A 21,691-nucleotide genomic window follows, 5' to 3' on the forward strand; every position below is an offset into this window, starting at 1 on the left:
CCTCTTGGCGGAGGGCAGTCAACCGGAGATACTTTGTTCTCCGCTCCGCCATTTTGGCTGGGGAACGGGAAAAAGACATACCGCTGGTTCTTGCAGTGACGGAGTCGTTCTGTCCCGTATCTAGTGGAAACCCAGGGACACAACCCAGACACTGTGACAACTACAGTACATAGCTCTGCTGACAAGTGTTCTCTTAACACTTAAACTATCAGAATGCTGTTCTGTTAACAGCCTGACACTAATCCTCCAAAACAAAGCATCTGATCTTTAGTTTTAGGAAGAACAAGGAGGAACCTGCCCCTCTCTGCATCAGGGAGACAAAGCTTCAATTTCCCAGGACAGGCACACAGATCTCCAGGACTTCATATGACTGCTAACACAAAACTCACTAGTGAAGGTGGCACAGAAGCGCTCTGCTTCCTGAGGACATTAAGAAAAGCCGATCTGTGTGCCTTTATCACGGCTCCATAGACAGCACACTCACATATGTCATCTCAGTGTGGTTTGCTGCTGGCTGCTCTGTGCATGAGTCCATCCAATCTGCCCAGACAATTACAAACACCTCACAGCCTTCACTAAAGGAATTATATACATGTAAACTCAATGGACTCATCCCACTGCCCTCTAGATAGGGGTTTGACTCTTTAAACACACCTGATTCTGGTCATCCACTCATTGGTAGAGATGGGTGTGTGAGAGGAGACATAAATGTGCAGTTGTGAGATGCTGAATGCTCTAATAAGGCCTGTACTTGTAGACGCCTTTTCTACTTTTTATCCAAGCACGACCAAAGAACTGAACTCTGCACCATCTTTGTCTGTCTATAGGGCAAGTACAATATTCAATGACTTTTTTAGTTACCTAACCAATACTTCTGCTATATTAATTATTAATTGAGGTTTGCACTCAAAGTTCATTATACATTGTAATGACAAGATTAACAATAAATGACAGATTTAGCTGCACTATCCGACGCTAACTTTGGAGCATTGACATCGTCTTCCCAGTCAGTCATTTTACAGTAAAGCACAAAATGCTGATGCTACGGCTTCATAATTCATGAACTTTACAACATTTACAGCTTTTCACTGGGGTTAAAACAACATTGAACTAAAGTGAGTTGAATAATGACTTATGCAGAACCTGATTTTTTCATAACTGATGAACCTTACATCATTAACAGTTATGTTCCTGTTTGTTCATGTGAAGCTGCTATGGAAGCCTGTTCCCGCCACTAAATAAAAAGGTAATTGCCGATTTTTATATCTCACAATTATGACTTTATTTATTTTTTACAGTCTATGGTTAAAAAGTCAGAATTGAGAAATATAAACTCACAATTCTGAGTTTTTCTCTCTCTCTCTCAGAATTGCGAATTTATAATTTATATTTCTCAATTCTGACTTTTTAACTCACTATTTTGACTTTATAACTCACTCAATTGTGTGTTAGAAAGTTCTAATTGCAAGATATGAGCAATTATTGGATAAGAAGTCACAATTACCTAGTTTATTTAAAAAAAAAAATATTCAGTGGCGGAAACAGACTTCCATAAGCTGCTGTGAATCTGTATTGCACTATATAAAATAAATACACATGACGTGACTCACCTTTCACGATCCAATCAATTCCCAGTGGATAAAAATCAAACCCCACCCAACATTTTTCCTCATTAAATTGCAAATGTTGAGACTGCATCATATTTTAATGAAGTAAATCAGACGGCCTATTTCATGCCATCTTAAGTACACTGAAGTGAAAAGAATATGCTACTAAAACAGCATGCATGAAACAAACGACCACAACTTAATAAAAAATATGTTCCTTTAATAATACACACTTAAAATATGAACTGCAGGTAGTAGTGTGACTTGTCCTTACGTGAGAGCCACAGGACTGCGGCTAACAGATTCACGACTGCATTCATAGAACTGAAAAAGTTAAATGAGCTGAGGGGGTGGAAAGAGCATTTCTGTATGTGTGTGTGTGTGTGTGTGTGTGTGTGTAGAAATCCAGTCTCTGTTTTCCGATTAGCCACTAACTACAAATTTAAAAAATAAAGACACATTTGGCAATTTTCATAATCAGTGTTTAAGAGGGAGCCGGAAAGGAAACATTATCTAGATGTGGCACATAATCCAAAACTTGTTTAATGAGGTTAATGAGCTACTGGGTTCTTCTCCGTTTTTCGGATGTGTCCTTTCTGTTAAAAGTGTGCAGACATGCGCAAAATTACATGACGCTTGGGGACAAGTCTGTTTGTGGCTGCTGCGAAGACACTCCTTCCTGAAAGAGTGTGTGAAAGCAAAGGCGAGTTGGGGAACCGGTAGGAGGAAGTAGAGGAGGCTGGGAATGGAGAAGGCGCTCATCAGAGGTGCTGCTGGAGGAAGTACAGTAGCATGATCTCGTAGTGCTCTCCGGACTCAGGACAGCGGATGCTGTGCCTCTCATTGGGGTAGATCTACAGAGAACTCAAATTAATCATTTGGTTGGGGGGGTGGTAACATTTTACCTAAAACCTTTATTAAAGGGTATGCATTATAGTTATTCATAATGTGTAATCTTGTAAATAATAACTAAACTTAAAATGCATAGTGCAACAATGAATTGATAAGTTGTAATGTATTAACTGCGGTCACAATTATTCCTGAGATTGTACAATGCATTATAAGGTGCATTACAAGGGATAATTAATGCATTAAAACTACTTTTATAATGCATTATACATGAAAGCTTTAAGGAAAGTGTTACCAAAATTACAAACGTATATATGAACTCTCAGTTTTCAAACCTGTAGCTGATATGGCTTTCCTGCACGGATGAGTTGAGACACCAGGAAGTTGGTGTGGAAAAAGTGCACGTTTTCATCAAGGAACCCATGTAAAATAAGTAATCGGTTTGGCCTTGGAGAAAAAAAAGGCAAAAAAAAGTTATCGCAGAGAAAATACTAGTCAGAATGCTCTAATAATGCATTCTGGGAGAAGTTATCTATATAGTTTGAATGAACTTAAGAACGAATTATACCTTGATTCAAAACTTGAGTGGGACTCTTAACCCTATACAGCCTATTCAGTCATATTTAATATTGAAAATGTTTAAGGCCTGTCAACGATCAAAATCTATATCTTTTACAGGTTCAATAAACTCCCATTTGAAATAAAATATAATAATCCAAAGGCAAGGAGAAATCCACTAAAGGAAGTAGCATGCCAAGAAGACAGAATCAGCTAATGCATAGTTAGTCTCTGTCCTGAGCTGCAGTGACTCACTCGTTGGGAAGCTTGTCGACGTGCAGGGCGACGGAGCCCGCCTCATACCCCTGCTGGTTATTTTCAGGCACGTCCATGTAGCGTTCAGTGTAGCCGGTATCGTATGCCATCCACACCGTCACAGGAGCTCCTGCTACGGCCACCTGGAGCACAGAACGGCTAGCTTGCTTAACACATGATGAAAAGTTTGTAGCATATATCCAAAATACAGCTGTCACTTCTATTTTGGTAATTCCAAAAGTATAAAAAAACGTTTGACTGTTACTACCAAGTTCAGCAATTCGATCTCTGGTAAGGTGCATGTGAGATGCCACCTGCTGGTTAAAGCAGGTTTCCTCAACATGCAGGGGTGGGGTTGAGGGATAGTCGACAAAAACTGAGGAATTGTTATTTTAGGATGAATTAAGACGACGACACCGGGGCAGCTGTAAATCTCACCTTGAAGATGTTTGGCCTGTGAATGAGGCCCATGAGAGACAGGAATCCACCATAAGACCAACCATGGATGGCGACTCGACTCATGTCTATGAACTTGTACTTCTCTGCTACATACTGAAGTCCCTCCACCTGATCTTCAATCTCCACCTGCCCCTGAAGAGGAAAGAACAGCAATATAAAGAGAAGAGTACCGTACACCCAGTTTAAAACCTTATTCAGTGATCTTAAACCATGTGAAATACTCAAGGCACTCTGAATGCTTCATTTGAAAATACCAATATCAACTGCTGAAAAGACATTAATGTTATCGATTCCTGTGATGGCAAAGCTGAATTTTTTAGTGGCACATGATTCAGAAATCAGTCTTATATGCTGCTGACATAATGTTTAGGATTTCATTTATTTGTATTTATTTAAAACAGAACTCTTTTGTAACCTTCTGAATTTGCATACTGTCACTTTTGCTACATTTAAAGCATATTTGCTGGATGAAAAAAAATGAAATAAAGTCTTACTGCCCTCAAACTTTTGGTCATTGCCAGCAAGCAACATAGTATTCATCCAGTACAAACTAGCCACTATAAAAAAATCCTTTAATAATAATTGACATAATTTGTAAAATGTCATCAGATTAAGCCGTAGTCATGTGCCATTGTTGACTTTATAGCACACCTAAGTGACCTTCAACAGGCAGTGATACGTATGTGAGCTGGACAGAACTGGAGGCGTCTAATTCAGTCTGACTGAGAGTTACATGTGGGATCAAGTGTCAGTGTGACTCCGTAATCATTTTGACACCTTAACATTTCACGGCCGATCATTCGGACAACTTAAATTGCAGCATGATCATATTTCATCTATATAAAGCATTTATGCAACCTGTTTTCGAATCACACTGGCTAAGAGTTTATAACGTGTTAAATGTGAGACGGTTTACAATGTCAGGTTCAGACAGATCTTGGGCCATGTGATGCACACTGCTCTAGTTCCAATCTGTGTGATTTCTACTGAAAATGTGGCACAGAGGTGCTTCTGAAGTGGCATTTAGGAGAGTCTTTAATGTTGGACAGAGGTGGAATAAATGCAGAATTACAATTAGGAGACTAGGCCAGAGCGGGTGCGTCTTTACGCTTAATTTTGAGCAGACGTGTGCAAAAACCAATCCCAGTCAAACCGTCTATTAAATGTTCCTGTGGTTTTGCAGAGATTTGCTGCAATGTTGACCAGATGTTGTCAAACGTCTGGTTACATAAAACTAGACTGCAAGTTCTAGTTACCATTTTGTTTTTAAGGGCCCCTTCAAACTTGAGGCCTCTTTGGCATGACCCTCTTCCGTCAATGACCACCACAGCATAACCCAGAGACGCCAACGTGTTCAGACGCAGATACTTCACACCCTTGTAAGAGTTATTCACTAACTGCACCTAAAAAACAAGAAACATCCAAACATGTTAAAAGCACAAACATAGGAAAGGACCCACGCAACCAATGAACCAATGATGCAAAATCATTCCAAAGCTGAAATTCTCTGTGTGATAGAAAGAAAATGTATAGTTAATTCATTTCTTCATGTTATATTTCCAAGGGATTCTTTGCCAGACAAAAATTACTTTAGCCATTTTTATGTTTTAATGCCATTTTGTCACCTCTGATTTGGCGTGAACAGGCCTTAACAACAAGCTACTAAGAATTACTTCTGGGCATTTTTCAGAAATCTATAGGGACACTTTTCAACCAAACCCACCTGTGGGCCGCCGTACACAAACAGGATTGTGGGATGTTTTTTGCCTGGTTTCAGGTTGTGAGGTTTGTACAGCATTCCATAGAGATGGAAACCGGAACTGGCAGGGAAGCCGAATATCTCAGGAGGGTCGTAATCAGCCGGGCAACCTGCAGAGCACAAGCAAACATGTTATTAGAGCATGTGTTATTGTTCCCATCACCCTGAGCTCACGGCCCTGCCCTCACCTGTAGCCTCCATCATGCTCGCCCAGAACTCCGGCTCTTTGTGCAGGGGGTCACTGTCCGAACCCGTCAGTTTGTAGACGTGAACGCATGGAGGCGTGCTCACGTTACTGTAGTGGCTAATGAACATGTCAAAGTTCTGCAATGAGACCGGAGATAGTCAGAGACTGCATACTAATCATATCTAATCAGTGTTTGTGGTCAAAAATCATTAGCAGTTTTTTTGGATTTGGCATGAACAGGCCTTAACAGTGTCTCATATACACACACACACACACACCTGGCTAACAGAGCAGCTGTGAGAGAAACCCGGCTTAGTAAGTCTGACAATTTCTCCAGGAGATTCGTAGCCCACAACATACAGATGGTGCTCAAGTGGAGTATCTTTTGTGCCCTGGAAATACACCAGTTTGGTTTCTTCATTGACCCAGATCTGCAAAAGAAGATGAAGGCAAGGTGTTACCAGCCACATGGGAATTTCTGGGAGACATTTGCATTTTAATTTGTTTTAATAAAACCTTTGAGCCGTGTCTGGCCAAGACTTCCCACTCTCCATTCGTCAAAGCCACCTCCTCCTCTATCTGGCATTTGAAATCATCTGAACAAAAAAGAAAACATAAAAGGTCACCATTAATATCACAAGGCTCCATGTTTAAACAGAGGCCATGGTTAAAAACATGACTCTGCGCAACACTACAAAAATGACACTTTTTAATGTTAATGTGTCAACACAACATAAGCGTGCTCATGCATTGCATGAGGCTTCATTATAGTTTCAATCACTAGCTTGATGACATTCTGAAGTATTTTAAATGATTGGAAATTAGATAAAAAAAAAACAATTATTTAAAGGTTAGTGAACTATTGATCTGTTATGTTATAAAGTTTTTAATACAGTGTTCTGAATGTGTTTTGGTTCAATCTGACCTTCCGCTGGACTGTATTCTCTGGACCACTGATGGCAGCCCGGCTGAAAGTGACTGGTTATTCTGTACAAATGGCAGAAGCCCGTTTGTGATTCATTCACCCACAGGAAAGAGATCTTGTCATTAGTTGTTTGAATGAAGGGATAGAAGATATCATGGACCTGTTGGGAATAAGACAAAAAAAAGAAAAAAAAAGTCATAATGACCTTTTGTAGCCCCGCCCCTTTTTAGCACTGCGTTTGTTGTCTTCTGTCTTCCGGATGTATTTCAACAGTGATATCACACATTTATGAATGAACCGCTCGTTTAAAAATCTAACATTTGTTAAGACATTTGGTTTAAACATTACAGTGCTCACGATCACTTTCATTAACTCTACACTTCACCAGTTACAGTACTCTTATGCCGCGTTTCCACCGCAGGAACTTTACCCAGGAACTAGGGACTTTGGGCTGGTACTCTGTGTGTTTCCACCACAGGAACCAGAAACTAAAAGTTCTGGGTAAAAAAATGCCCATCAGAAAGTCCCTGCTGGCGAGGTGGTACTTTTTCAAAGTTCCGGAACTTCCAGGGGCGGGACTTGGGCGCTAAACATCCTGATTGGTTGAGTTCACGCAGCATTGTGATTTCAACCACTATTTATTCTGATCATTTTCAAAATATTACTGTCATTGTGTCATGAAATGTAGTTTTAAAATTTGATATAATATTTAGTTTCATTGTAATGTAGGCTATATAGGCCTATACATTTCCCTGAACTACATTTCTGCAGTTATTAATATGTTTAAATGAAATCGAAAGGAGGCAGTGGTATTTGATATCATATTTCGTCTTATTGTAAACATACAGTGAGGAAAATAGCAGTAGCCATGGTAAGCTGACTGATGTAATCAAGTACACTGCTGTCTGCAGAATTACCAGACTTGCATCGTCCCATCCGCAGGAGTTCACTCTCTCGAGCCGAACGCGCAATGTCCGAACAACAATACTTTGTATTGAGAAATGAACGCAGACCTACATCACCAGACAATTTGCCTAATCTCCACGGAATAGAATAAGGTCAATAAAATATTAATTTCTTTCAATTTTACGAACCTCAAACTTTAAAAGGAGATGTAACAACTTAACATATCATAAACATTAAATGTTTTCTCTGTTAGCGGCATGGTTTTATATCTTTCATACATGTGTGAAATCTGCTGGCAGCTCTGCGGTTCATCTTTTTGCTTTGCCCTGTTATCTTCATACTCACATTGATCCAGATGTCAGTGAGCTCCTCGTAGATGATGAAGGGCTGGACTCCCTCAGGCATGGCTTCCACAAGCTCCTCCCACTGCGGATCATCCACGCTCGCCGCTATGAAGAGCGCAGGCGGTAACAGCACTAACTGCAGCTTCTGCTGACTGCGGTCTAGCAGCACCGCCCAAGCACTGGGAAGAGACAGACATTCAGATACTATTAAAGCTTTTATATATATCTTTTTTTTTTTTTATATATGATTACAAAGCTTGTATTCATTTTTATTTCAGTTTTAGTTATTTTAGTACATCAGTTAAAAAGAGAATTATTGCCTTTGCAACTAGCTGAAATAAAATGTGATTTAAATAGCTTCAAGGCTATTTTCATGGCGATCTCAGAATAAATTACACAAGGTATGATTAACAAAAGTTATAAAAGACGTTTCAAATCTACACTAGACAAAAATTCTAAAATACATTCAGGTGATACATTTTGACATGTCTCAGAGAACGGCTTGTCACCCCACGGAAGAGAGGGGCGGGATGTCACCTTTATTTATTTATATAGCGCTTTAAACAAAATACATTGCGTCAAAGCAACTGAACAACATTCATTAGGAAAACAGTGTCAATAATGCAAAGATGATAGTTAAAGGCAGTTCATCATTGGATTCAGCAGAGCGCATTAGCATTTAAACAGACATGCTAAAAAACGGCTTGTAATTGACAGGGTAAAAAGGGTGTTGTTTTACACTACCACTGACAAATTTTAACTAAAGTATGTTATAGACTTTAAAGAATCATACCAACTTGTGGAAAATGGGCATTCGATGACCCCTTTAAACCTAGCTAAGGCTATAATATTTTACTTTATTTAATCTTTGAGAAGCTTGGCAGCTCCTGATCACTAAACATTTGTGTTGCATAAAAACAGACCTCTTTTTTTCCCTGTTGCACAGAATTTCGTTCATATGAAGACAGAAGGATTACACAGGAAAGACCTGAGAGAGAATTTCTTAAAGGCAAGTACTTCTTACTTACAATTTACCATCTTTTGTCCATCCAGCTCGTGCAATGTACTCAACCCCAGGAAAGAGCGTGGTGAAAGGGAGAACAAGCTCTTTGTTTTGTGCACTAATCATCTACAAAAAGATGAGAGATCATTATAAAACCTTTCAACTCGGCATAAAAGAAAGAAAAAAATCAGCCCGGACACAGGCACCTACCTTGCCCTGTTGGTCGGTCCGAATCTCTGCTAATTTCAGGCTAATTTGAGGGTTCTTACTTCCTACAAGCATCAAGAAGGGATTATTAGCATACAAAATGATGCAAAGAATGAGCTGTAATCTTAAGAATACACTTATGAATTGTGTTTCCACATTTATTTATGCCATCATTTCTGGCTTCAGTTACACTTCATGATTCTGGTAATGACTGAGGAAGTTGAGGGGAGATAGACATCATGGGTAAGTCAGTTAGACTGATTCAGCCTAATAATTTATAAGCCATTCATGAGACATAAAATAAATATCTTTTACGTTCCACAGAAGATAGTAAGTCATACAGGTTTGGAACGACATGAGGGTGAGGAAATGACAGAACGTATAAGCAATGCATTTCGTGCATTCTAGCTCAAAATCAATGCTTTACCGTCAAGTGTATTTCTATGTGACAAAAATGGATTACTAAGTCTGTTGCGTTTGACTTGAATTCAGTAATATCCATCATTTATTTGTTTGTCCTGTTTGATTTATTCATTCACTCCAGTCGAAGGCCCTATAACCTAGTAAAACATCCACGGGGGAACTCCTGGATTTATCCAGGGTCAAATTTGAACCCCAGTCCAGCCCTAGTTTCCACTTTATGCTGGCTTTTGTAGTCTCATCACATCCAGTTCAGATGGCAAGCTCATGATTGTGCTTAAACACTCTATATTACAGTGTGGTGATTCATTTGCATATGTTTTTGACTACCAGTGCGTGGATATCTGTACACATCTGCCTTCCGCTCCTCTAAAGCTGGCGAGGGCACATGAATAATCTCTACTTCTGACTCGTCAACCTCTTCATACAGAAGCTGGAGCGTCCTGCCTCCATCTGCGTCTGCAAGCAAACAAGAACAGGCGGCTCACGCATTTTGTGTATAAAAGGGCAAATGTAAAAAAAAGTCCCAGTGGGGGCCTTCAAGTTAAAAAGACTGACAACTGCTGCTTTAGGTGTCCCACAAACCTTCAGGAGCAGCTGGAGACCACCAGTATCCTGTGAAGCGATCAAACTCCTCCTGGATCACAAAGGTTGCGACACCAGCAGACTTCGGGTCTTCCTTGACGTTATTCAATCCTGTCCAAGGGTAGTAGAAATATTAGATTTCAGAAAAGTCTAATTCACTGTGTTCTCTATCTTCATCAATGCTTAAATGGGGGGGGGTTTCAATGAGCAAAACCCAGCTCCATGAGACTACATATTAACCAAAGCTCAATGCTTTATTTGGAAAAATTCTTGAGTAGTAGTTATAGTGATAATGTTGCAAACCATTTATAGTGCCCTATGAAATCAGTTTCATTTTTTTCCAAATTCCGTTTTTTCCGCCTTAATTTTTCTGGATTCCATTTTTTTCTGTTTTAATTTTTCTCAACTCCTTTTTCATGGTTAAATTCAATTGTATTAATCAAAAAGCATGTCTAATAAGTTAAAATCATAACACATACATTTTCACAACAATTTATTAAAAGTTTAACAAAAAGGACATGTTTAGGGCCCTATGAAATGTCTTATTTTTTCTTCACCATATGTTTAATCGTTACCTAATTCTGTGTTTTAGCATTTCTAATTATCTAAATGCATAAAAACAACTAATTTCTTTTTTTAATAGCCTCATGAAATGTATTTTCCCCTCAGAAATTCTGTTGTGTATTTACATTTTTTCTGGTTATCAAATGAAGGCATAAAAAATTCATTCAATTTTTCTTTTAATTATTGAAAATTAAGCAAACTTTATTTTTTGTTAAACAAAGAGGATTTACTATTAAAAATAAAACATGGAAGAAATGTGTGATTATTCCTTAAAAATAGTTTGTTTCATTTTAGTAGTAGTAGTAGACTATGTGCATTCAGTTAACCATTTCTGGCAAATACTTTAAATTAAACTTTTATTTTGACGGGTTACTGTGAATACCTTTACAGTTCTGTGTATGTGATGTGACGCTAGTTTTACTCCAATCAAACGGTCAGATGCTCATGAGGTGACTCTCAGAGCAGTTCTGGAGATGTTGTTCATGTGTTCACATCCTTATTTAGTGAGACGACAGACACTGAAATCACTGCGAGCGTCACGGGCGCTTCCGTGTGTGTTTATGAATGAAGACGCGCTTCTGCGCCATTCATTTACACAGACACGCATAACATGCAGGATTCATATTAAAATAAGCTTTTCCGGCTTAATATTTACAGATATTAGTCCATATCGTGATTTGATGTAAGTGCGATTCCGTCTGCCTTTTCTGCATCGCGGAAATCATAGGGCCCTACATTTATAAGAATCTGACTCTGACGTACAGCCATTAATCAGAAAGGCATCAATAATGTTCATAAATGCAGGCGTATTTCCAGTTATCTTCAGCTAAATGTCTTTGTGTTTCACCTGCTGCACTCTGCCGATTTCAGACTAGATTCAACCCTCAAGACATTAAAGGGATATTTGCCAAAAATGAAAGTTTGCTGTTAACTGACTCACCCACAGGCCATCAAAGATGCAGGGGACATTTCTCTTCAGTAGAACAGTAAAGAAGATTTTTAGCTGAATCCGTGGTCCTTGGTTGTAATGGTGTAAATCATGTCTAGTTTCTTGCACAGTCTGATTGTTTTGCTTCATAATACCTCAATATATCATCAGGAGTAATGGGTATTAATTTTGTCGCTGACTTGCATTTTATGAATCCATCAAGGAACACAGTTTCAGCTAAAAATCCTTTACAGTCGTACTGAAGAAAAAAAAAAAGTCACATATATCTTAGGATTGTCTGAGAGTGAGTATATTAACAGTAAATTTTCATTTTTGGGTGAACTAATCTTTTAAGCTGAAAATAACCCAGAATAGTCAACACTATAACTGCTTCTGTACATTAACAGTTCAACAAACCTTTATGACAGAAGGTAAGTCTTCGCTCCTCTCCAGTTTCGATATTCGTCACCCAAAGGTCGTTATTATTTATGAAGGCAATGAAGCTGGGATCACCAGGAGAAATCTTGGGGTCCATGCGAATCCCTGAGCACTGAGTCTTAATTTCCACTGGCTTCATTGGGGCAGCCTGCTAAACATCACATGACTTTCAGGCATGGGGACACACAGCTTTCCCAGAAATATCAAACTATAATATCAAAAATCAGCTAGACTCACAACGAAGCCGTTATGGCCACCATCACGGCAATAGAAAAGGCTGTTGCTTGCTTGGAAGAGGAAAAGGCCACTTTGTGCGTGATAGTCGTAGGATGTGATGCCGAAGACCCCCAGACGCTTCCTCTCACGGAGAAGCTCCTCCTCACGAGAATATACACCATGATGTGGAGTCGCCTAAAGAATGAACACAAATTAGTATAATTGATGTTATTAATATGTTATAATCCCTCAAATATGTGTTTTTGCTGCTGTTAATGCAACAGAACAAAAGATACCTGAAAGTGATCTAACATCTGTTTCCATGATAACACCAGAAGGGCTTCTTTCCGAATTTTCTTTGGGATTTCAGAGTACAATAATGAGTTTTCTCTGCTCCCATAGGGCATTCCTATTCGAGCATGAGGAAAATGACAGAAATTAGGGAAACCCACAAATGATTAAAAACTTGGTACAATTTGAAAAGAAACACAGAAAATCCTGGCTCAGACGAGTCACTTGATATTATAATAAAAGGAGGAAAAAGTCTTATAAAAAATGTTTGAATTATTGAAAGTTGTTCACCATAATCTTATTATTGTAAGATACACTACCAATTAACATTTTGGGATAAGTACGTTTCTTAAAAAAAAATGAATGTATCAAAATATCTAAATTGATGAGAAATGTGTGATTTCTAAAGGATCATGTAACACACACGCTTTGCCATTGCAGAAATAAATTAGATCTTTAAAATATATTACAACTGAAAACGGTTGTTTTAATTTGTAATAAATCAGATTCAGAAAATGCCTTTTTGGCTGCATTTTTGATCAAATAATGCAGCTTTGGCGAATATAACTCTTAAATACATTTTAAAAAATCGTACACTTGTATGACCAGAAAGTCATGTGGTTCAACCAACATGCAGAAACATAAGGGGGACAAAACAAAACAGGAAATGATACCATAAATATTCCCTCTGCACACCCTCCTGTCTAAGTCAATACATCAGATCATTTGTCTTTGTCAAGCCCTGGTTGGTTCAGGTTGTAAAATGTAATGTGGTTCTAAATAACTAACAACTTGCCATGGATTTCAAAGACAGTTTTCATTTTCTTTACCAAGGGCACTTTATATGTCATAGAACATTCAAGCATTATAGACATTCAAGCTCATGGTTGACTGTATTCACATTGAAGGGAAAATGTTACCAAGGTAGTAGAGCCGGTGCGAGTGAGGGCCGGATTCATCATGCTTCTGAACGAACTGGAAGTCATGGGGCGCCTTGTTAATGATCATTCCCGAGTACTTCCGGCTGCCGTGAATGATGTCACGCAAGCCATCCCATGAGTGCTTCTCCACAAAAAACTGGGAAGGGACGTCATCCATTTCCACAACCTCCGTGCTTTCTGAGATGTCATCTACTGCGGTCATTCTGACAGCTGCAAAACTGAACATAGGAGCGATTCATCACCAGCCTAACATTCAAGAGCCGTTTGATAGAAAACATATGGAATGATGTCAGGAAAACATTCCTTTACCTTTTCCAACTACCTTCAGTTTCGTCTTCAAGTTTCACCCTTTTTCCTCTATACATTAACCAGCACACAACCCTCAACAAGATCTGGCAACCTGCAGGAAAATGCCAAAACATGCATTTATCCCATGAATTACTCGACTGTTACAATAGTGTAATGTCTTTAAATGATCTTCGTTGGGGGTGTTTCTCAGAGGAAAACACTAAAACTGATAAGCTATTTTTTTGAGTGGGGGGGGGTAACCGCATGTCGTAGTTTTAATTAAAACTCACAGCCTTAACATAAGCAATTCTGCAGTTGATTTCACAGAATATGTAGGTTGATATTAGCTTCTAAAAAAAAAAAGTTTAAATTAAATTAAGTAATTAAAAAATAAAAACAAATCAAAATAAAACACTTCAACACAAAAATAAAATAAAAAGGTCAGAGTCGCCAGACTATTAATTGATATCATAGAAGTGCAAACATGCAAATGTGTCACTGAACTGTTGACTTAATTATTAACTTAAAATTTTAGGGAACGCTTAAGTTAAATTCAATAATTAAGAGAGATTTTGATGACAAAAGATTTTGGGAATTACATGTAAATAAGAAATTACAATGTCAAATTGTATGTATTTGAACGACAAAACCCTGACTGATAAATAAAATAATTTAAATGGGTTTATTAGATTAGATATCCAATGTTACACTATGAAAACACTCTTTAAAAGTTAAATGCTATCTGCAATACTCTCTCATGTAAATAAAAAAACGTATCTCTAAACAAACTTCTTAGTTCGAAATGGTGTTGAAAAAATTATAAATGGATTTATTGTTGAATTAATTTAACACTAAAGTTGGCCGTTGTTTTTCTGTTGAACAAGTTTAGTTGTACCAGAAGTGACATTGGTTGCATAGATAAAAACCAAATTTAAAATGCCTATAAGATAACTAATGAAACATTAGATATTTTTTCTGTTTAGTACCTGTATCTCATGTAACCATTAACCAACATTAGAAAACCATGATCACTTCAAGGAAATATTTTATGTTCAAGGGTTTCAGATGTCAAAATGTCTGGGAACCCCTGCTGTAGGTCATTTTTCAATTCAAGGATGATGTCACAGTTTAATTCACTTTGGGAATCATGCTCCTTACATGTAATTCGATTTAGCCATCAAATGTGACCCTGAACCACACAACCAGTCTTAATAGCATGGGTATTTGTAGCTATAGTCAACAATACATTGTATGGGTCAAAATTATCGATTTTTCTTTTATGCCAAAAATCATAAGGATATTAAATATGTTCCATACAGATATTTTGTAAAGTTTCTACCATAAATATATCAAAACTTAATATTTGATTAGTAATATGCATGGCTAAGGACTTCATTTGGACAACTTTAAAGGCGATTTTCTTCACCCTCAGATTCCAGATTTTCAAACTTTTATCCCATCAAAGATTGTCTTCCTAACAATCCAAACATCAATGGAAAGCTTATTTACTTAGCTTTCAGATGATGTGTAAATCTCAATTTCACAAAACTGACCCTTATGGTGACTGGTTTTGTGGTCCACGGGCACAAATGTTTTCTATTCGATAGTAACAGGTGCTCTGAATGTTCCTTTGATTGCCATAAATATTGCCAACCCTCTACGGACACCTTGGCAATTTAATTGCCATTGGCTAGTCATTTTTTTAGTTTACTTGCCAGACTGAAAAAAAATAAAATACAATTATATATATATATATATATATATATATATATATATATATATATATATATATATATATATATATATATATATATATATATATATAAAAAAAATATATATATATATATATAAAATATATATATATATATATATAAATAATAGTGTGCATGTTTGTAATATGGCCGTTTTTTTTAATTAATGAAAGTGCACTCTTAACATCAGTCAGTCAAGCATTATAATATGATATTAGGATAATCAAGTATTATTTAATGATAGAACTTTAGCAATTCGAATTAAAACTTGGTAACCATGTTTGAATAGACATTTAAACAATTTAGGACTGGTGGTGGTGCTTTTTGGTCATTCAGTGTTTCTGTTTCTAAATCTGCCAATGCTCCAGTTTCAAAGGGTGTTCCTCAAGGTTCAGTTCTTGGTTCACTTCTGTTTATCATTTATATTAGGGATGGGCATTTTGGGAAATTTCTCATTTCGATCATCGATGGGTTTCAAAAACGATTAATCGATTAATGGGGGTGGGGCTTATGCAGGGGGGCGGGGCATGGCCAAAATGTATATAATGAAAAAAAATCTGAAGATTATGAAAATGAAAAAAAAAAATAATAATCTGACATGAAAATCTGTCTATGAAAACATGAACACGTGAACATATGATTAGGACAGGTTAGATTATGATTATGATGAAGCAATGTTATTAATAAAGGAACAAGAAATATCTGCCTGAGGTGAAGAGTATACCAATAAAAGGAAGCTAATACTATGACACATCCTTTGATAAATCAGATAACTGAGATACATATCAGACGTAACATTACAACTTGTATCAGCACAATAGGATGCTAAGTTATGCGTTAGACAGAGAGAGAGAGAGAGAGCGCGCGCGCGCAAGCTCCCTCTGATGCGTTTTCATGACAGCGCGCTGAAAGATGGGCAAAGACAGATTTTACTATAGATTCCTATAAAGTTCTCATTATAAATGTATGGCAGATTTGTGCTATATTTTCATCTACGTTATTAAGTGTAATAGTTGTAATTAAGTTTTATTTTTAAGTTAAGTTTTATTTTCCATAAACCACCTGAGCGTTTTTGAAGCCATATGAATTGCATTATGCCCACAAATATGACGGAAAAAAAAGCTCGGCTGTATTATTATAACATCAATAATAAAATAATAACAATAATAATAGAAAAATAAAACATTTAAGAGCAAATATCATTATCGGGCATTGCTTATATGAGCATGAAACGAATCGCTGATATGCAGCGATTTCAGCATAATTGTTCATGTTAATTAATCAGACGTAGACTAGCTTTTGCAAATTTATCTGAAAAAAATTCGCCGATGCAGATGTGAACTTGACCGAAAGTGCGCTTTACAAACACGAAAGTACAATAAATTCACATTAGTTACTTTTTTATGTATTCTAATATTTAATTAATTTTGTATTCAATTTGCACTTTCTGATCAACCAAAATATTATTTAACAGCATGGAAATCACTGATTATTGCTAAATAATTGAATTAGATTTAAAATATATTTAAGATAAAAACTAGGACAAACAAATAATTTTGATTTTCGTCATCTCTACGAATATGTTTAATGTAATTAGGCTACAAATATATCCAGTGCATTTTTATTTTATAAAGACCATTTCATTATTTGTCTGTGATTTAAAAATTAACACACAAAGATACTTTTTCTTTTTTTTGCTACTTTATTCAACTGCATTTTTTTTTTTAACAAAACATTGTCTTCCAGTATAACTTTAGCAGCATATTTTGATTCAGCGGTGAAACGTAGTTTTTAAAAGATAAAGAAAAAAGTTCACCAAGTTTAACCAAACAACTATTATAAGGTATAAAACAGAGACCAAATAGCCTAAATATTTTAACTATGGCTAAAACTCAAAACTAAAATAATAATTATTTAAAAAAAATGGATATTATATTTACCACGACCGGTGAAACATTCAAATGTCTATTCAAAAAGATAAGGCGGTCTACGTGCTCAGATGAGAGCCGAGTGCGCAGCCTGTTCACATTTAGTGGAATAAATTCACTCCGCTGGAACAGATGTTGCAGGAACAGCCAGGTACCACTGGAAAAGTAAACATTCTCTGTCCCTGAAACTAATGGGCAGCAAATCTTTCACCACCATTTCAGCGAATAGCTTTGTCGTCTTCTCGGTTCTGCATGCGTTGCATTTAGGTCTTACGGCAAGTGATTCAATGCTCGTCTGAGTTGCCGCTCTGTTATCGGCAGATATTTTATGTACACATTTTAGATGATAGCGCATTGTATTTGTTGTAGATTTGTGTGACAGCTTGGCGCTACACAGATTACCCTGAACTGTACAGCCATCACTACGTGACTTTGAGGCCATGATTATCTGTCTTCTTACGTCTTTTGAGGCAATCAAGTGGGAAGGTAACCAATCAGAGATCAGGGCGCCGCCCAACGTGCTGCCATAACCAATAAAAAAAAAAAATAATAATAATTTCGATCATCGTTTACGTGATCGATCATCGCTGTCGCGGTCGAGTACTCGATCACTGTTGCACATCCCTAATTTATATATATCCACTTGGTGACTGAAATATTAATGGCTGGCTCTGCTATCTCAATCAAAAGGATTGCCCTGTCTTTTGAAATTGACTAGGTTCATGTTAAGCCGGTTTCATTTGTCCATAATCTTGGTTTCTTATTTGACTCATCTTTATCTTTTGCCTCTCATATTTCTTCTGTTGTTAACACCTTTTTTCCATCTTCGTAAAATTGCATGTCTTGATCTTCTCTAACTCTAGCTGATGCTGATAACTTAATTCATGAATTAATCTTTCAAGCTCTATCATTGCAGTGCTGCATTGCTTCAGTCCAAAGGAATTAAAATAAAAAGCACCCATCCATAAAAAAATTTAAAAAAAGTGTCTCACACAGCTCCAGGGGATGAACAAAGGCCTCCTGTAATATCCATATTCAAAACTTAATAATCACTTTAATCTAGCTTGTGCTAACAGTTGTACACAGAAGCAGTTCTGGGAGCATGACATATGGGGTCCCCGCAACATTGAGTGCCGGTGAGTCTCGTGAAAACTGTGTTTCCTCATGTCACTTCTGAGCAGCACATGCACAAAGCTGACCTCATACGTCAATACCCCAGAACTGCTTTCGTTTAAAACAATGAGCGCAAGCTAGATTCAAGTTATTATTATGTTTTGAATATGGATATTACAGGAGGCCTTTGTTCATCCCCCGGAGCCATGTGAGACACACTTTTTTGTTTATGGATGGGCGCTTTTTATTTAACTTCTTTTGGACTGAAGCAATGCAACACCCGCTGACTGCAATGATGTGAAGCTTGAAAGATCAAGACAATTTTTAATATAACTCCGACTGAATTCATCTGAAAGACATATACACCTAGAATGCCTCGGGGGTGAGTAAAACACAGCCTAGTTTTAATTTTGGGATGAACTAACCCTTTAACGCTCCTAAATTATAGAATTCACTACCCCTTACACTTTGTGATTTATCATCTTTGTTTACATTCAAAACTCAGCTAAAAACATATCTTTTTAATATGTTTCTTGGATAATGTGACTATATGTGTGACTATATGTGGCCCTATGTGTTTGTATTGCATATGTGGGTGTGCAAATGTTTTGTTAAGCACTATGTAAAGTGACCTTGAACTATGGAAAGGCGCTATATAAATAAAACTTCTAAAAAAAAATTTTTTAAACTAACAATAATATTGATAAGAAATTTTACTAGTAAGAACCGTATGAATATTAATCAGGTTGTGTGCGTTCGCTCGAACTGATTCGCTGAAATCAAAACAAAGGTGAGCTCGACACACAAATGCCTTTTTTTAAACAAAGAATGATCTGCAACCAATCAGATATCTCCCTTGTTTTAGCCAATCACAAGAATGCACCCCACCTGTTGAGCCAAGTCAGGGGAGTCTCAAAATTCACACACAAATGCAGTGAAGTTCACAGATATATGTGTGTGTGCATCAGGAATACATTTGTGAATCTTGTCCTGTGCATTTGTGAATCTTGAGTGCATTTCTAAATGTTGTTTGCATTTCAGAATTGTGTGTGTATTTCTGAATATGGTTTGCATTTGTGAATCTTCTTTGCTTTTTAAATTTTGTGTGTGTATTTGTAAATTTTGTGCGCATTTGTGTATCCTGTGTTTGTATTTATGAATCATGTGTGTGCATGTATGAATCCTGTGTGTGCATATGTGAATGTAGTGTGTGCATTTATCTTTATTGAGACTCTTTTGGCTCCATAGAACTCAAAAAAAAAAATCCAAGGAAGAAAAAGACAGGAAAATTCATCAAAGATTATCGTTAACATTTAGCGCGTCAATTCTGCATGCAAGACTCTCTTGCTCTCTCATCAAATCGACAGCGAGTTCACGGTAAGTTACGTCAAACGCAGGTGTGTGACAATGTGTGACAGGTGAAAAACAGCACAGATCGCTCGGTTCAGAGTGAAACTTGGTGTGTGAAAATATATCTCTGTGGTAAACTTATACTTAACCTCCAACTCACACATTGGCGAGTAAAATCTTAGAATGTATTAATCATTGGGTAATATCAGACGTTATTTAATCGCAGATGCGAGTGATTTACTCGCAATTTTGACGGTTAATTTCACGCCCTTATGACGACACTCACTCGTACATTCTCGTTATTAGCTTCATTCGCGCAGATAAACAGCCTTCACTGCAGGTGTTCTGACAAATAATGCTACCTATCAGATTATGCTACCAACACTGTATTTATCATACTGTAAGGGTAGGTTTAGGGTTGGGGTAGGTGTACATGTTAATAAAGCCTCACACCTTATTAATATCATGCATGAAGCAAAATCTGATAGGTAACACTTTTCGCTATCGAATTATGCTACCATTGGTTTTAATGGGAGGTAGCATTTTTCGACAAGGCAGCACAAATCGACAGAACACCGGCTAATACAGATTTACTGAGGAATTGAGTGTTTTAAACCGATCTTTACGTGTTTTGTGTGTGTTACCATCCTACGGTTTGAATGACTGGAGACCGAATCAGCTGATGAAGGAGTGACATGTTAACCGGTTAATTGTGTTTTGTCAGTGCTAACGGTTAGCCGAGCTGCTACTGAACCTGGATGACGGGAAGCAAAGTCAATGACAACATCACACTCATAAGTTATAACTCTATTATTACTTAAGAATCGTGCCTTCTACATAACAGCTCTCATGTAGGTTCAGCAGTTAATAGCACCAGTAATATTATTAATAATAATAATATCAGTTGATATCATCATGCTAACACATTATCTTTCTGCGTTTTCCAGCTCAATCAGATGAGCTTTATATTGTCAAACACTGCACATCGTCGCATTATTAGAGACGATGATGAGTAACTTTATGTGCGGGTGACTGTCATAGATATCTTCAGCTGATTTCGTGTCTCTGCTCGGCCTCTGTTGACGGGCCGCTCACAGTAAACCGCATTGTTATGAACATTATCATTTAAATTCATGATCGCTCTCCGGTACTTACAGGTAGACCCTCAAAGAAAACTCTCATCTGTGACCTTTCGATTTCCTAAACGTATTTGCAGGTAAAAACACAGTCCATAAGCACGAGAACGGCACAAAGCGACAGTCATGAGTGCTGAGGAAAACCAACCGAACATCATCGGCTACACCGGAAGCGCTGACGAACTCCTGCTTCCGCTTTCCGTCTAGCCGCGTCCACTCCAAATATAAAAACAAGTTATAAAATATAAGCACTTTAATTTGTTTTAAACATACATGTAGGGTAAATCAAATTATATTAAATTACAGCTCTCATTATGTTATTCAACTTCAATATATAGAATATTTATATACAACAACAACATATAAATCGTCATATATTTAAAAGTCCTATAAAATAGCGTTTCTCGCCAAATTTCTCACAAAATCCCTTGTTTGTTGTTTAAATATAATGTTAAAATAAAGTTTACATTAAAATAATATAGATAAAAAGAGTAATATGTGTGTGTTGTTTTTTAAATTAAATTCATTCAGCTCCATTTTCAGTTACCAACCTTTATTACGTTTAAAAATAATTAATCGCGTCTTCTTGAAAATAATAATTCAAATAATTAAAACAAACCTTTTAAATCTTAAAAAAATAAATAAAATCAAACTTTAAATCTAACTTCTAAATCTAACTTTAA

General features: G+C 37.0%; 1 protein-coding gene across 3 annotated transcripts; it reads right to left on the reverse strand.

Moving 5' to 3' along the window:
- Positions 1–1,806: 1,806 nt before the first annotated feature.
- Positions 1,807–21,196, reverse strand: dpp9 (dipeptidyl-peptidase 9). 3 transcript variants are annotated; one of them, XM_059503067.1, is made up of 21 exons: positions 21,028–21,196; positions 13,765–13,842; positions 13,422–13,660; positions 12,507–12,619; positions 12,232–12,405; positions 11,974–12,145; positions 10,065–10,175; positions 9,810–9,938; positions 9,063–9,124; positions 8,878–8,978; positions 7,851–8,028; positions 6,600–6,759; positions 6,191–6,270; positions 5,953–6,105; positions 5,676–5,811; positions 5,452–5,597; positions 4,985–5,131; positions 3,708–3,860; positions 3,270–3,412; positions 2,792–2,903; positions 1,807–2,461 (listed from the first exon to the last, which is right to left on the reverse strand). In XM_059503067.1, exons 3-21 carry the CDS (start codon positions 13,642–13,644, stop codon positions 2,369–2,371), a joined length of 2,586 nt encoding a protein of 861 aa, XP_059359050.1. In that variant the 5' UTR covers positions 13,645–13,660; positions 13,765–13,842; positions 21,028–21,196; the 3' UTR covers positions 1,807–2,368. The 3 variants fall into 3 exon arrangements, with proteins under 3 accessions (XP_059359050.1, XP_059359049.1, XP_059359047.1); XM_059503066.1 differs by having other exon boundaries at positions 11,974–12,142; positions 13,752–13,842; XM_059503064.1 differs by having other exon boundaries at positions 13,752–13,842.
- Positions 21,197–21,691: the final 495 nt, after the last annotated feature.

This window comes from Carassius carassius, chromosome 21 (assembly GCF_963082965.1).
Source record: "Carassius carassius chromosome 21, fCarCar2.1, whole genome shotgun sequence".
Lineage (NCBI taxonomy): Eukaryota > Metazoa > Chordata > Actinopteri > Cypriniformes > Cyprinidae > Carassius > Carassius carassius.

Bases quoted from the DNA above. Each gene is read 5' to 3' on its own strand.
- dpp9 (XM_059503064.1), bottom strand. From the start codon at position 13,807: ATGTATAGAGGAAAAAGGGTGAAACTTGAAGACGAAACTGAAGGTAGT. The intron at 9,125-9,809 runs GTAGTCAAAAAC...TGATGCTTGTAG, and splicing joins GTACAGATATCCACGCACTG to GAAGTAAGAACCCTCAAATT. The intron at 5,598-5,675 runs GTGAGGGCAGGG...TGTGCTCTGCAG, and splicing joins GAGCATGATGGAGGCTACAG to GTTGCCCGGCTGATTACGAC.